Source organism: Stigmatopora argus, chromosome 14 (genome assembly GCF_051989625.1).
Source record: "Stigmatopora argus isolate UIUO_Sarg chromosome 14, RoL_Sarg_1.0, whole genome shotgun sequence".
NCBI classification, from domain to species: domain Eukaryota; kingdom Metazoa; phylum Chordata; class Actinopteri; order Syngnathiformes; family Syngnathidae; genus Stigmatopora; species Stigmatopora argus.
The window spans coordinates 17079459-17092730 of NC_135400.1; the positions used below are offsets into that span (position 1 = coordinate 17079459).

A 13272-nucleotide genomic window follows, 5' to 3' on the forward strand; every position below is an offset into this window, starting at 1 on the left:
GAATTCAAATCGATTGGACGTCTGATGACATCACAAAAAGTGAAAATGTGCTTCGGTTAGAAATTGAAAATGTTTGTTATTTAGAGAAAGGAATGATAGTAACAGTAAAAAATAGCTTTTTATTGTGTGTGTCTGATTTTCTAATTTTTTGTTTCAAAACTAAAAAAAAAGATGAAAACTAACATTCTGTAAAGAGCGAGGAAAAAAGTTCTCATTTATTAAATAACCTGTTTATAAAACCAAATATACAGTACATTACGTGCAAATGTATACAAAGAAATATTACAAATCTCTGCTCTTGTTTTGACGGCCAATTTTCAGATAGTGCAAAAACAGTCAAACACATTATAAAGAAAAAACTAATATATACAGTACTTTAGCTTCTTGGGGATGTTTACAAACAGTACCTGACAGAACAGATTTTGATTTATTTTCAGCTTGAGTCTACGTTTCCACACACATGGGAGAAATGCGGGTATTGCACATTTGCCTCATCATGTCAATTTCCCACATTTCTCCGACAAAATCCTGAATTTAAATGACATATTTTGCCACATTCATAAAAAACTGACAGACAGTTGGATGGCACTTGGCGTGGAAATGAGTTTTGTCCCCTCAGATGTGCAACTCCCCCGTGTCCTGACTGCTTCTGGACGCCTGAGGACGGACGGATGAGACAAAACAATCAGTCACCGCCGGACAACTTTATTGCTCGTTCGTTATCGACAAAGGCTGGGAAATGATTCGGCTTCACGTAAGCCGTCGTCCGGTTTTTGTCATTTTCTACATGGTGAGATATTGCAAAGGTTTTGGAGGTGTTTTATTTTGAAGGACGGGGATAGACGTTCAAACTATTTTATGGTTCGATGCCAGGTTTTCCGAGTTCAGATGGATTGGACGTGTCGTATTGCTTTTAATGGAGGTGGATTTGTTAAACAAATTTATATACGTATATGACCAATTAGTTCCTTTTTGGATGATCCAAATCCATACCTGTCAACCTCTGCCGATAACTGCCCTTATAAATGATTATTGATTCCCCTTACAAACCCCCCAAAAACCTTACAAACACCGTACGACGAGTCGTACGGTGTTTGTAAGGTTTTTTTGGGGTTTGTAAGGGGTATCAATAATCATTTATAAGGGCAGTTATCGGCAGAGGTTGACAGGTATGCAAATCAATCATAATTTTACTTGGTCAACTCTGTAGAAATCGTCCTATGGTATTTTTGCTTAAAATTTGCTAAGTGAAAGGGAATTTGATGAATTCTAATTCAGTTGGGTCACCAGAAATTTGGCAAAAATTCGTCCTTTTCACCAGCGATTAAATGGACATGTAAAATAAAAAAAGACAACATTACAGAGACCCATGCATGAAATAAAATAAGTTGTCTGTTCAGCTTTGAAGCAGCCATTTGGATCAATATAAAGTCAATTCTTACATTCTGTTTGCCTGTCGACAAGTTGACGTCGAAGCTGTTTTTCTTGGGTGGTGCGTTGAATCTGCACAGGAAATTTCTATACTCATCCCTCACCTAAAATACACAAAGTTTAAAATGTCACTTTTTTGGTCTTGATTTTAGGCGATAGCAAAGTTGGTTGTCACACTTATTCACTCTTTCAGGTGCATTTTATAATTATTCATTTATTAAAGGGAAGCTTAATATTTTGGCTTGGATTTGTCATTTTTACCATTTTTTTCTATCTTTAAAGTTACTTATTAGCAGAAATTCCCTTTACATTGAGGTTAGCTGACACTTTTAATTTGAAGTCAATTTTCTTTAAAATGGAGAACTTCTGCATTAAACATAATTGTGTTTTTAATTAATTACTTTATAAACATTTACAATGTTGCTATAACATAACATAAGAAAAAAAATCCTTGTCCCTGTGAATGACAATCAACCTCAACTTTTGAGGGGCGCTAAAAGCTAAGCTAAAAGCTAGCATTTAACTAGCTAGATGGGAAATACAACTCAAATTGTGATTTATAGTTTACAGCAAAAACGACATGTTTTTTTCTGGGCCCAATGACGATGATTTGAATACTGCCCTCTGGTGGTCCAGTAGAGCAAGCGTGACAACCAACCCATGTAACATTGAACCCCACTCGCCCTTCTTGGCTTTGAGACTGACCTGCTTGGAGAACAGACAGTGCATCACGAACAACATCACCCCCTGGAGGCTGGCAAAAAAGGTGAAAATATAAGACAAAACCACGGTGCTCTCGTCAAATTGGAAGCAGCCAAAAATCCACGTGGTGCCCAGGACGCAGAGCTGGGCAGCTGCAGTGACGGTAAACGTCCTGAAGGGGGCGACAGATGAACAAAGAAATGAAAACAAGCAAATTTAGCATTTAAAAAAAATGGCTGACTTACTTTATTTTTTGCAAGGTGTTCAGGTCAGGGTTTAGACTTGAGAACTTCTGAGCCAACTTCCAAACGGTGATGACAAAGAAGAAAATATTAATCTGTAAAGCAGAAAGTGCTATATTAACTCATCGGACTCCAAAGTCAAATTATGTCCCTCCTAGAACACATTATTGGAAATAAATCATCTTATAATTTGACTTACAGCAATGATGATGCAAGCCGGGCCTAAAAAATTCCAGATTAATTTCACGTCCAACCAACAACTGCAAAAAAAAAAAGCAATTATGAATGATGAAAATAGGCAGCACAGCATTCGCCACTCACTATTTCGGGGTGCCGTATCCTTTGGAGTTGACCAAAACCGAGACGGCGACCATCACGGCCGGGACGCCGTAGCCGCCCGCCATCATGTAGGAGGTCGGGAAGTCGGAGTTGAAGACCAGGATGACCATGCGGAAGAGCTGCACGCCTTCCAAGCACATCCAGCAGAACGCGGCCAGGAAGAAGAAATGCAGAAGGCCTGCAACCGTCGCGCAGACGCCCTAAAAAAACAAATTTGGATTCCAAATGAGCCTCCAATAAAGCATTTTTTCCAATATTATTAGTACGACTATTATTATTTTTAGTGTACAACTAATGCTTTAGTTTATAATCATTGTGGAACTCAAAATGTCAAAGGGAATTCCCTTCAATTTTTCTGATAGTTTGTATTGCTCGTGTTGCTATGGTAACATGACATCCTGAAATATAGGTTCAATTTTGGCCTGCCAAACCAGTATTTTAAGTGGCCGCAAATATGAACAATTTTCCGCATCAGTCCTGGATTTTAATCCTTTGAGTATTTTTGCAGATTAGAAGTAAAATAAAATAAAAAACAGACTTTGTGTCCACATTTTCGGTCTTGTAGGGCAGAAAATTAACATTCAGAATTCCCAAAATCAGATTCTCAGTAATAATAATACCTCAAAAAATATTCATTTGTATACATCTTCATAAGTAGATAACACTTTTACCAAAAGAAAATATTAATCATTATTAATCTGACTATGCTGCGATTGGCTGACCACCAAATAAGAGTACAGTAATCCCTCGAATATCGCGGTTAATGTAGACCAGCCATGGCCGCGATAATCAAAAAATAGTAGGGTCACCCCTATTATAACTTTTTTCAGTTTCAGTGTGGATTTTCACATTTTTGTGAATTTAACAAATAAAATAAAAAAGTAAAAAAATGTGTAAATTTGCGATAAGTGAAGCCGCGATAAATGAGGGATTACTGTATTTGCCTTTCTGGTACCCATTGTTATCCGGGATAGGCTCCAGCACCTCGCACGACCTTTGTGAGGATTACCGGTACAGAAAATGAATGCATCTGGTTACGGCCCTGAATAACACTTTAACATAGATTAAAAAAATAGTTCCAACTCATTGCTAGCGACAACGATAGCGCTACACGTCCAATCCATTTTGTTACACTCGCTGCATTGGCTACGGTTTGAATGGATCGGACGTCGAGGTGGCCAATGAGCGCCCTGCGAAGGGTAGATCACCTGATTCTCAGTCCGAGAGATCCCCACGAGGAAGATGAAGGCGGCGGCAAACAGGCAGATGCACAGATGCAAATGGATGCTGGTGCGAGTGCTTTGGATGGAGCGGACCAGCCAGAAGGTCAAGATGCAGACCAGCAGGCAAACCAGAGACAGGGACAACCCCAAAGTGGTCATCAGCCGCAACTCGAAACTCGCCTGAGCGGAGGAGAGCTTCTTAGAAAAAGACCTTTTTCCCTATTTCGTCTCGGGGGGTCGCCTGCCTCGACGTCGTAGAGGGCCATGAGCACGGCGAAGGTGCTCAAGTGGTCGCAGGAGCACACGGTGGATTCCGAGTCCGACGTCACCGCGCTGCAGCCGTGGGGAGACCAGCTCCCGTCCCCGTGCGAGGTGTCCCAGAAGACGCACGTGTGGTGGGAGTCGTTGACCTGTGAGGTGGCCAGACGGACGGGTTAGTTTTTCGTATTTAGGAAGGTAAGATTTGAAAAAAGGACTCCAAATATATTTCAGGGTTTCTGTATATGTATATTTTTTCATATCTATTTTGATCCATATATATATATATATCATTTTCTGAACCGCTTCATAATCACTAGGGTCACGAGGGGTGCTGGAGCCTATCCCAGCTGACCTCAGAGGCGGGCACCATGAGACACACCACTGCCAATTCTGTACATGCCCCTGTTTGACGCTGACATTTTGACTTTCTGGGTACATTGCTTGCTGACGCGCTATATTTATATACTGAAAAGGCGGCTGGCTTATGGCGCACACAATTTGAAATGATCGAAAAACGTAGAAAATATGGGATAAACATATAGGTTGACAGTTAATAGTCATATTTTAGCACCCAAACAGGCTCCCCTTTCACCCAACCATACTTTCTTTAAGCCACGCCCCCTAAAGGACGGGGGCCCTGTTTGCGCCCGCGCCCGTAGAACCCCCCCTACTTCCCGCCCCTGGTCCAAAAACTCTTGAAGTTTTTATCTTGTTGCTAGGGGCAATTTAGTGTCCAATCAGCCTACCATGCATGTCTTTGGAATGTGGGAGGAGACCGGAGTACCCGGAGAAAACCCACGCAGAACATGCAAACTCCACACAGGTGGACCGACCTGGACTTGAACCCCAGTCTCCCACTGTGAGGCCGACGTGCTAACCACTAATGTCTAGACTCCGAATTTAAGACGACCAACACATTTTCAGCCTTATTTCAAAGCAAAAAAACACCGTCTTATATTCGGGCCAATACGATCATTAACATTTAGCAATAGTCCCTTTTCATCGGCAACTTAAATCACCCTTACATTAACACTTGGTGTCACGAATGCTTATATTTCAGTGCCAGTGACGGCGAAAGACGTCCAATATTTCAAGATTCATTGAGATTTTCGGAGTCATGGTTTACCTGTATCAGGTGGTCAAACCTAAGCACGACCGGCTCTTCCAGAAAAGTCGTATTGGGGTTGCTGACTGAGACGGTGGCTACTTTGCTATTGACCAAGAAGCTTCGGTTAGCTTCTGGATCCATCGCGCTATCAAAATCATGGGTGAAGGTCTCCAGATTCGCGTAGCTTAGCAAAGCCACGCTGGCGAAACCTGTTGTAGAGACAACGTGAGCGCCATCGTCGGGCCGACTGACGTATTGACACAAGTCATCGTTTTATGAATGCATGAAGTCCACCTGGATACTGGGAAGGATCTCCCGCCACTGTTTCCGAGTGGATTTCCAGCTTAACTGCATTGGTTCTTAAAACTTGCAAGCCTTGGGGTGACGTGGGTGTTTTGTATGAAAATAAGTCCAGTTCTGAATGACATATCAAAGACCAGAATCAGTTCTATCATACAATTATCAACCCTGTGGTCCCAATTTTTGAAAGTACAGGACACGATTTACAGTTTACCTGAGTAGACACTGACTCTTCTCATTGGAGGATCTCTGATGAGCGGTCCAATCAGCTTCAGCGCACTCTCCACCATGTCCAGAAAGATGGAAACCTTCCTGTTGTCGTTAAGGACTCCAGCGGCTAAAATATGGTCGATGATCCTCAAAAATTTCTGCCAATCATTTGGGAGTAAACTTGAAGTATTCGCACAAAAGAAATGGTGCCATTCGTGTAAGACTATGCCACAATTCATTAAAGGGAATGAGAAGAGCAGCTTTAATTGGCTGCGACTGAAATTGCATGCAGTTGATTTTCTTGTTAGCAGCATTTACAGAAGAGATAAAAAAGCCTCTTTTCAGATTGAATTTGGCTGCCATGGACAGCGAAAGACGTCTAATCCATTTAAACCATCGCTGCCGACGCTCCAAGTCAAAATGGATTGGACATCTCTCATCGCCGATCGTTGCTTATGACTTAAAATGCAAATAAGAAGTACCAAAAGTGGTTCTCGGTCATCCACGTTTTCTGGAGCATTGCCGCTGGGCATGTTGACGCAGATTCTTCTCAGCTGCGTCATCAGATCGGACGCAATGGGGAAATTCTAGAACGGAATATTTGAGATTTCAACATAAGAGCTTTTAGAGAACGCCACTTGCACGTGGACTCACCTTTTCCAGATCATCCGTGTCTTTAAAAGCATCGCAATCTAACGCTGGGTAAAAATGTTTTGAATCAGTACCGACTTTTTGAAATATTACATGATCTTGAAATCAAAAAGGATGCTGGAGGAATTCTTCCTACCCGTGCAGCGACCCGCTTTGTGGCCGTAATTGGTGAAGCCGGCGTGGCATTGGCAGTAAGGCCCGCTGACTCCAGTTTGGCAGGTTCCATTCCCACAGTAGTTGGGGATATCAGTCCAACATCCGGCTAAAGACAACGACGCCCGGAATGTTAACAAACACCCGTCAAACTCGGCCAATTCCTCCCCTTATTAATGATTCAAATTCCAAATTAACCCATAAAAAAACGTACAAATGCAACGCTCACATAGGGCGCATTTAAAAGTCTCAAATGTTCTCCTCTGTGGACGGGGTGCCCAATCAGTATGCACTAAATTCAAGATTCTGTACATGTCGCAGTTTGACGCTAACAGCTTGACTTTCTGGGTACATTGCTTGCTGACACGCTATATTTATATAGTGGTTTAAAGGGGAATGCTTATATCATGCTTAAAGCATGACAATATTAGCATTTTGGTAGCATTTTTGTCTATTACCAGTGACCGAGAAAATCCAAAAAGGGCAAAACAAGATCGGTTTGACAAAAAACATACTTAAAAAAATCCCGTACAATTTTTTTTATACGGCGTACACAATTTGAAATGATCAAAATTCGTATATAATGAGGGGAAAACATATAAGTTGACAGTTATAAGCCATATTTTAACACCCAAACATGCTCTCCTTTCACACAACCATACCTCGTTTAAGCCACGCCCCCTAGAGGACGGGGCCCCGTGTGCGCCCGTGCCCGTAGAACCCCCCCCTACTTCCTGCCCCTGGTCCAAACACTCTTGAAGCGTTTGTCTCGTTTATCGCTCACCTTCACACGGCCCTTCGGTTAAGTTGAAGTTGATGGCGCCGGATTTGATTGCGTATCCGGCGTTACAGGTGCAGCGATAACTGCCAGGCATGTTGACGCAAGCGGCGTTGGGGCCACAAAATGATTCCTCCACACAGTCTTTCACATTTAGAGGGACAAAAGACATCAGTCTCCAATTGGGAACACACCCACGTTCAAAATAATGATTTAAAACCAAACCAAACCAAACGGCGTTATGACACTCACCAGGTCTGCAGATGGTTTTCTTCTCGATACATTCATTTATATCTGGGAAAAAAAGAAGAAATCACACATTAAAGCAACTGTCAAAGAAATGTGAAATGATTTCCTAATTTGATCTTTAAGAAAATTGACCTTGACAACTTGGAAATTCTCCTGGAGTAAAATTGGCCGACTTGGAAAGAGTCTGAAAACCTTGATCGCATATGCAGTAAAAGCTGCCATTGGTGTTGATACACTTTGCAAATGTTCCACAAATTCCCACATTTTCTTGGACATCTCCGGCGGGATTATCGCCTGGCTGTTCACACTCGTTGAAATCTTTAAAAAAAAAACAATAAGTCATTAATTAGTTGATTAAAAACCTAGATTCAGTCCCATATGCTTTGTTTGCATTCATGATAACTCAAGAACGAACAAAGGGTTGATTATCATCAAACTGGCAAAAAAGTTTGGGATATGAACGAGATTAAAAACTGAAACTGTGGCTATCGACCGCCATTTTGGAAATCTTAGACATCTATTCCAAGAGATTCATTAAGCTTCAAATTTGTAATGTTTTAAATATCTGGCAACCCGTCACCATGACATTTATTTATCTGGCAAGGCCAAATTTCTGAGCCACAATCATTTAAAAAAACAGTTGAAATGTTGTACGTACACAGCCGCACTTCAATTTTAAGGTAAATAGCCATTTTTCATCAGGTTGACAGATAATCGTCCTTATTTCATATTATTTGATTGCTTCCCATTAAACATGACATTATTAAACCGAACTGAATTGGTAGCCAGCCAATCACAGGGCACGAGGACACAGACAACCATTCACGCTCTCACTCATACCTAGGGCCAATTTAGAGTCTTCCACCAGCTAGCCTAGCATGTTTTTGGAATGTGGGCGGAAACCGGAGTACCCGGAGAAAACCCACGCAGGCCCGGGGAGAACATACAAACTCCACGCGGGTGAATCGATCTGGATTTGAAACCAAGCCCCAACTGTGCGGCCGACGCGCTTACCACTCACCCAATTATTTTGAATAATCCATTTAAAAAATATATAATAAAATATCCAAAAATCCATATTCATACCAGAGCAATTTCCGTCGTCGTTCAAAGATTTTCCCCGCTCACACTCTGACGCCGAAGACACCGGGCCGAGCGACAGGAACAGCCCTGAAAGGAAAAAGACGAGAAATCGTACTCGGCCTGTCGTAGTCCATCAAGCACCTCCTCGCGGGGGTGACGTGTCCTCAACTGGCGCCCACCATTCCTCAATCAATCCCAAAAGACACCCGCAGGCGTGTCAAATGATACTTTTGACACAGATTAGCGTGATAGAGACTTGTTTAAAATGGCAAGTGCCCTCATTTTTTTTCGCCCTCATTTCCTCGGATTGTTCCCGTCTACGCCGTGTACGCCATCACTCATTGGCGAGGACTTCCTATGGGTGAGGAAACCTCGATGGGGTCCCCGACAAGACAAAGCGCTAGAAAAATAGTATGAACATCAGGTCGGTTAAAAACAAATAATGTTTGCCTCCTTTTCACATTAATCTATTGGTCTGCTACTGTATATATTTGATTGAAATTGCTGACCCGTACAACCAATTAATTCTGAAATAAAATCTTGAAAATGAGTCTCTTTTTCGGCATCTGATTGGCCGTTACCTGGGATAGGCTCCAGCACCCCAGCGCCGATGAGTGATAGTGAACTACAATAAATGAATAGTGAAAATGATCAAACATTTTCATATCATATATGACACCCTTTTTCACTTTTCCTTAATTACTGCCTTTGTTTGCCATTTCATACTGTTTTGGCAATTCAACAGGCAGCCTGCTTTGTCTCCCCCCAATGTAGTATATGCCCTTATATAACTGTACTATATGGAACACAATTTCGTTGTACTCACAATGACAATAAAGATTGCAAGTTGTATATATTTGACTGGAATTGCTGACCTGTGCAACCAATAATTATAATTTAAAATTATTATTGAAAAACAGTGTGTTTGTGTGACTGAAATTTCTGACCCTTGCAACCAATGCTCTAAACTGCGCGCATGCGCAATTGCGCACTACTCTCGCGTTCTCCACGCACAACAAAAATATGCGGCGTACAAAAGAAAACCCAACCTGAATTGTAAAAAATAAATAAAAAATAAAAATAAACACATGACAATTTTTCTGTTCAATCTTGCAACGCAACTCGTAAAGTGGCAGCGCGTCACTGAAAAGCGACACCAAACGATAAAACTATGACAAACTAACATTGTGTCCAGCCAATGATATGACGCGGTTCACGTCACGTGTGTTTACTTTCGCCGCACCTGGCGTGGCTGTGTTTTGCAGCTTAGCATATAGCTAACGGTTCTCTGCATGCAACTATGCGCAATGCTGCAAAACATTTATCATGGCGAAACGATCGGGCTCCACAAGCCCAAGTGAAATACAAATGCGCTTCTTTTTAAGATGAAATGGCTATCGTAGTTTGTACAAATAGAAGAATAAGCGGTTAAATTGAGTGAGAAAGGTCTGCTCTGCAAAGCACGCAGCGAAGTTGCAAGCGAGTTTTCCAATGGAAAAATCGGGACCAGAATTGCAATCTGGACCACCTCAAGCGACATATTCAGCAGAAAAGTTATTTGAATGAGAAAAATAAGGTAGGATTTTTTTTTCAGATTTGTGCATATTCTATAGTGACATTTATTAAGATGTTTTATTTATGAAAATTGATGATTAAATTTTTTAATGACTACAAACATGCACCTGCTTATGGCAGTTGTGATACTGGTGTGTGTGCCCATAGCGAGCACTTCTGATGTTGCTCACAGTGGTCCTCAATGTGCTCATGGAGGTTGTTTGTATGTCTAGACATATGAAAAATTAGAGGTAACATTGCTTACAATCAATTATTTCCAAAAGAAAATCTTGAAAATGAGTCTCTTTTGCACCATCCGATTGGTCGACAACCAATTCAGAGTAAAAATGAAGTAAGGTAAAAAAACAACAACTACTCAGCGGTACGTGATATCGTGTTAAAAGTCTGAGAACATTCCTTCTGTATATGAATCAATGGATTTGTAAATGAATCAAATGTGAAATCAATCTTTCAAAATGGCTGCTGACGAAAGAGATGAATGAAATGCTAAGATCCGTATTCAGGCTCCAAATGGTTAACTGGGATAGGCTCCGGCACCCCCCTGCTATCCTCGTGGGGATAAATAATACTGAAGATGAATGGATTTTCCAGGGGTATACCTAAACTTTTTCACAACACCATATGACATCCTGAGCAAAAACTGACCCCCTTTTGTTAGTTTTGTAGTGAGATGATGTCATAATATTGTTGCACGACCTTGCCAAGGTTTGTTTTGTCCCTCGGGGGGGGTGTCGCAGCTGCTATCAGGCGTGGACACCATGAATTCATAGTATATACAGTAATCCCTCGAATATCGTGGCTTCAACTTTCGTGGCTTCACAACATCGTGGATTTTTTTTAAAGTTCATAAATATGTGAAAATCCACACTAGGACTCAGCACTAAAGTAAAAAAAATATATAAATATATATTTTTTTAATAGGGGTGACCCTACTTGGCAGCCATGTCTGGTCTACATGAACCGCGATATTGGAGGGATTACTGTAAATGTCTCTTGAAAAGCAGAACAGCCCTCTGTATTTTGTATACGTCAGATAGGGAGTTGTTTTGTTGGATGGAAAGCAGAGTCACACATCCTCCCACTTCCCTTTCGTTTGACTGATAGCTGACTTTATTGACTTTTTCACGTCCGGGGACGCCAGCGCTTTGTGCGTCTGCCTCGGAACATACGATAAATATGAGATTTGATGCCGACGGTATTTGTTCACGTGCCAACGTTTTGTAGAATATTGGAAGAAAATTGAATGGTGTTTGCAAGGGATGTGAAAATGGGATTTTTCCAGACCGCTCTTATGTGGGAAGAAACATTGGTTTAAAGATGAAATTGTCTCCCGCAATTATGGGTGAGGAAAAAGGGTGGGATGACAGGCTGAGGGAAAATAGAATGCTATGTTAGGGTATATGTAATCTTGAATCATTTGATGCTTTCCGCATTCCTTCCTGGTTCAACTGGATGGATGGATAAGACAATAAAGACAAAAACAATGGGGAAAAAGAGTAAATATTCTGTTATTTATTTCATTTTTTTCCATTTAAAAATGAAGGTAAAACTGCAAATATTCTCTTTTATTTTAAAAAATATTTTCTTTTTATTGAAAACATAAAAAAGCATATTTAAAATTTTAATATTGATTAATTTAAGAGTGTTATTTACGTTCCTGTTTTTATTACATCTTATTTTTCTGATGAAATATATTTAAAATTATGATTATCATTTTTTTGGGGAAAAACATACGTAATTATATTTGACGAAGTACAAATGTAGTTGACCCAAAAGGTAATGTCTATTTTGTTGTCGTTAGTTTTTTTTGTTTAAATAACAACCAAAAAGGAAATGGCCCCGTAAAACCTAAATAAATACCAGTAAACTTTTAATGTTGTTAACCTGCTATTTAAAACTTTTTATCATTTACTACGGGGCTCTAAATCAATCACTTTATATTCAGAGTTGAAAAGTAATTCCATAATATTGCAACTATTCTTTCCCCCAAAAGCTTATTTTATACATTTTGCTACTGAATTGGCTAACATTTCTTTTCATCCCAAATTCTTAACACTTTTCCATATGTGACTTGAAAGCACACAATAAAAGCTAAGTTTTATTGCTATGAGCTCAAGTGCCACAGTTCTAAAAATAGATTTCCAAGCCAATGACACATTTTCCAACGTTTTACAGTGCTGTCAAAGTCAGCGTTGCCTCAAAAGAAGATGATTTTCCACGTCAAAGAATAGTTTGGACTCACCCACAAGCAAAAGATTCCTCCAGTCTAACATGGTGAGCAAAAAAAAGACGGCTTCAACTTCTCTTCTCTTTTCTCTGTTGTCTTTTTGTGACTTTAGTGTGTGTGGAGTGCTCTCGCTCGCCACTATTGTGACAAAAAAAGTGAGTCGGGTAGTGTTCGTTGCACATGTGTGGGTGTGGTGAGAAAATGGGAGTAGAAATACTTAATTCTTCTAAAGTAGGGGTGTCTACACTTGTTTTTTTTTATCTCAGGGGTTGCTTTTAGAAAAATCGAATGACTTCAAATCTGTTTTTTGTGTGTATTTGTTATAGTATAAATATATAACAAATAAAAAAAAAACTGGGTACAGTAGACATATATGTATTTTAATAAAGAGTCGTGTTACCTAAAATATCACTACAGTGAAAGCGGTCATGTAGAAAATGGACTCAAGTTCAATTAAAATAGGTTTTGGTGAAAAGGATAGTCAAGTATAGTTGTATCTCTACTTAGGAAATCAATTGGTTCCAAGACTTTTTTCGTAACTTGAAAATTTGGTAAGTAGAGGTGTACTTTATATGTAAATGACCCAAATCAAACGACTTCAAATCTGTTTTTTTGTTTGTTATTTATATATATAACAAATACAAAAAAAAACCAGATTTGAAGTCGTTTGATTTTGGTCATTTACATATAAAGTACACCTCTACTTACCAAATTTGAAATTTTTTTTTTTTTTAAATAAT

General features: G+C 40.1%; 2 protein-coding genes across 2 annotated transcripts in view; one reads left to right on the forward strand and one right to left on the reverse strand.

Annotated features, from left to right (window-relative positions):
• Positions 1-184: 184 nt before the first annotated feature.
• On the reverse strand, positions 185-12662 carry adgre5a (adhesion G protein-coupled receptor E5a). Its single transcript, XM_077619108.1, has 19 exons — positions 12548-12662; positions 8734-8817; positions 7780-7965; positions 7651-7692; positions 7405-7542; positions 6604-6729; positions 6471-6514; positions 6299-6403; positions 5821-5974; positions 5601-5723; positions 5325-5515; positions 4183-4347; positions 3923-4117; positions 2697-2914; positions 2575-2635; positions 2379-2470; positions 2137-2305; positions 1443-1535; positions 185-657 (listed from the first exon to the last, which is right to left on the reverse strand). The coding sequence occupies exons 1-19, from the start codon at positions 12576-12578 to the stop codon at positions 616-618; spliced, it is 2259 nt and encodes a 752-aa protein (XP_077475234.1). The 5' UTR covers positions 12579-12662; the 3' UTR covers positions 185-615.
• The window catches only part of LOC144088599 (uncharacterized), a 61151-nt gene continuing 57876 nt past the window's right edge, over positions 9998-13272 (forward strand). The window contains exons 1-2 of the mRNA XM_077619109.1: positions 9998-10306; positions 12481-12579. Coding sequence (XP_077475235.1) covers positions 10293-10306; positions 12481-12579 — 113 coding nt within the window. The 5' untranslated portion in view covers positions 9998-10292. The remainder of the gene's footprint in view (positions 10307-12480; positions 12580-13272) is intronic.

Bases quoted from the DNA above. Each gene is read 5' to 3' on its own strand.
- adgre5a (XM_077619108.1), bottom strand. From the start codon at position 12,578: ATGTTAGACTGGAGGAATCTTTTGCTTGTGG. The intron at 7,543-7,650 runs GTGAGTGTCATA...TAAATGTGAAAG, and splicing joins GAAAACCATCTGCAGACCTG to ACTGTGTGGAGGAATCATTT. The intron at 2,915-3,922 runs GTGATCTACCCT...TTGTTTTTTTAG, and splicing joins TCTCTCGGACTGAGAATCAG to GGCGTCTGCGCGACGGTTGC.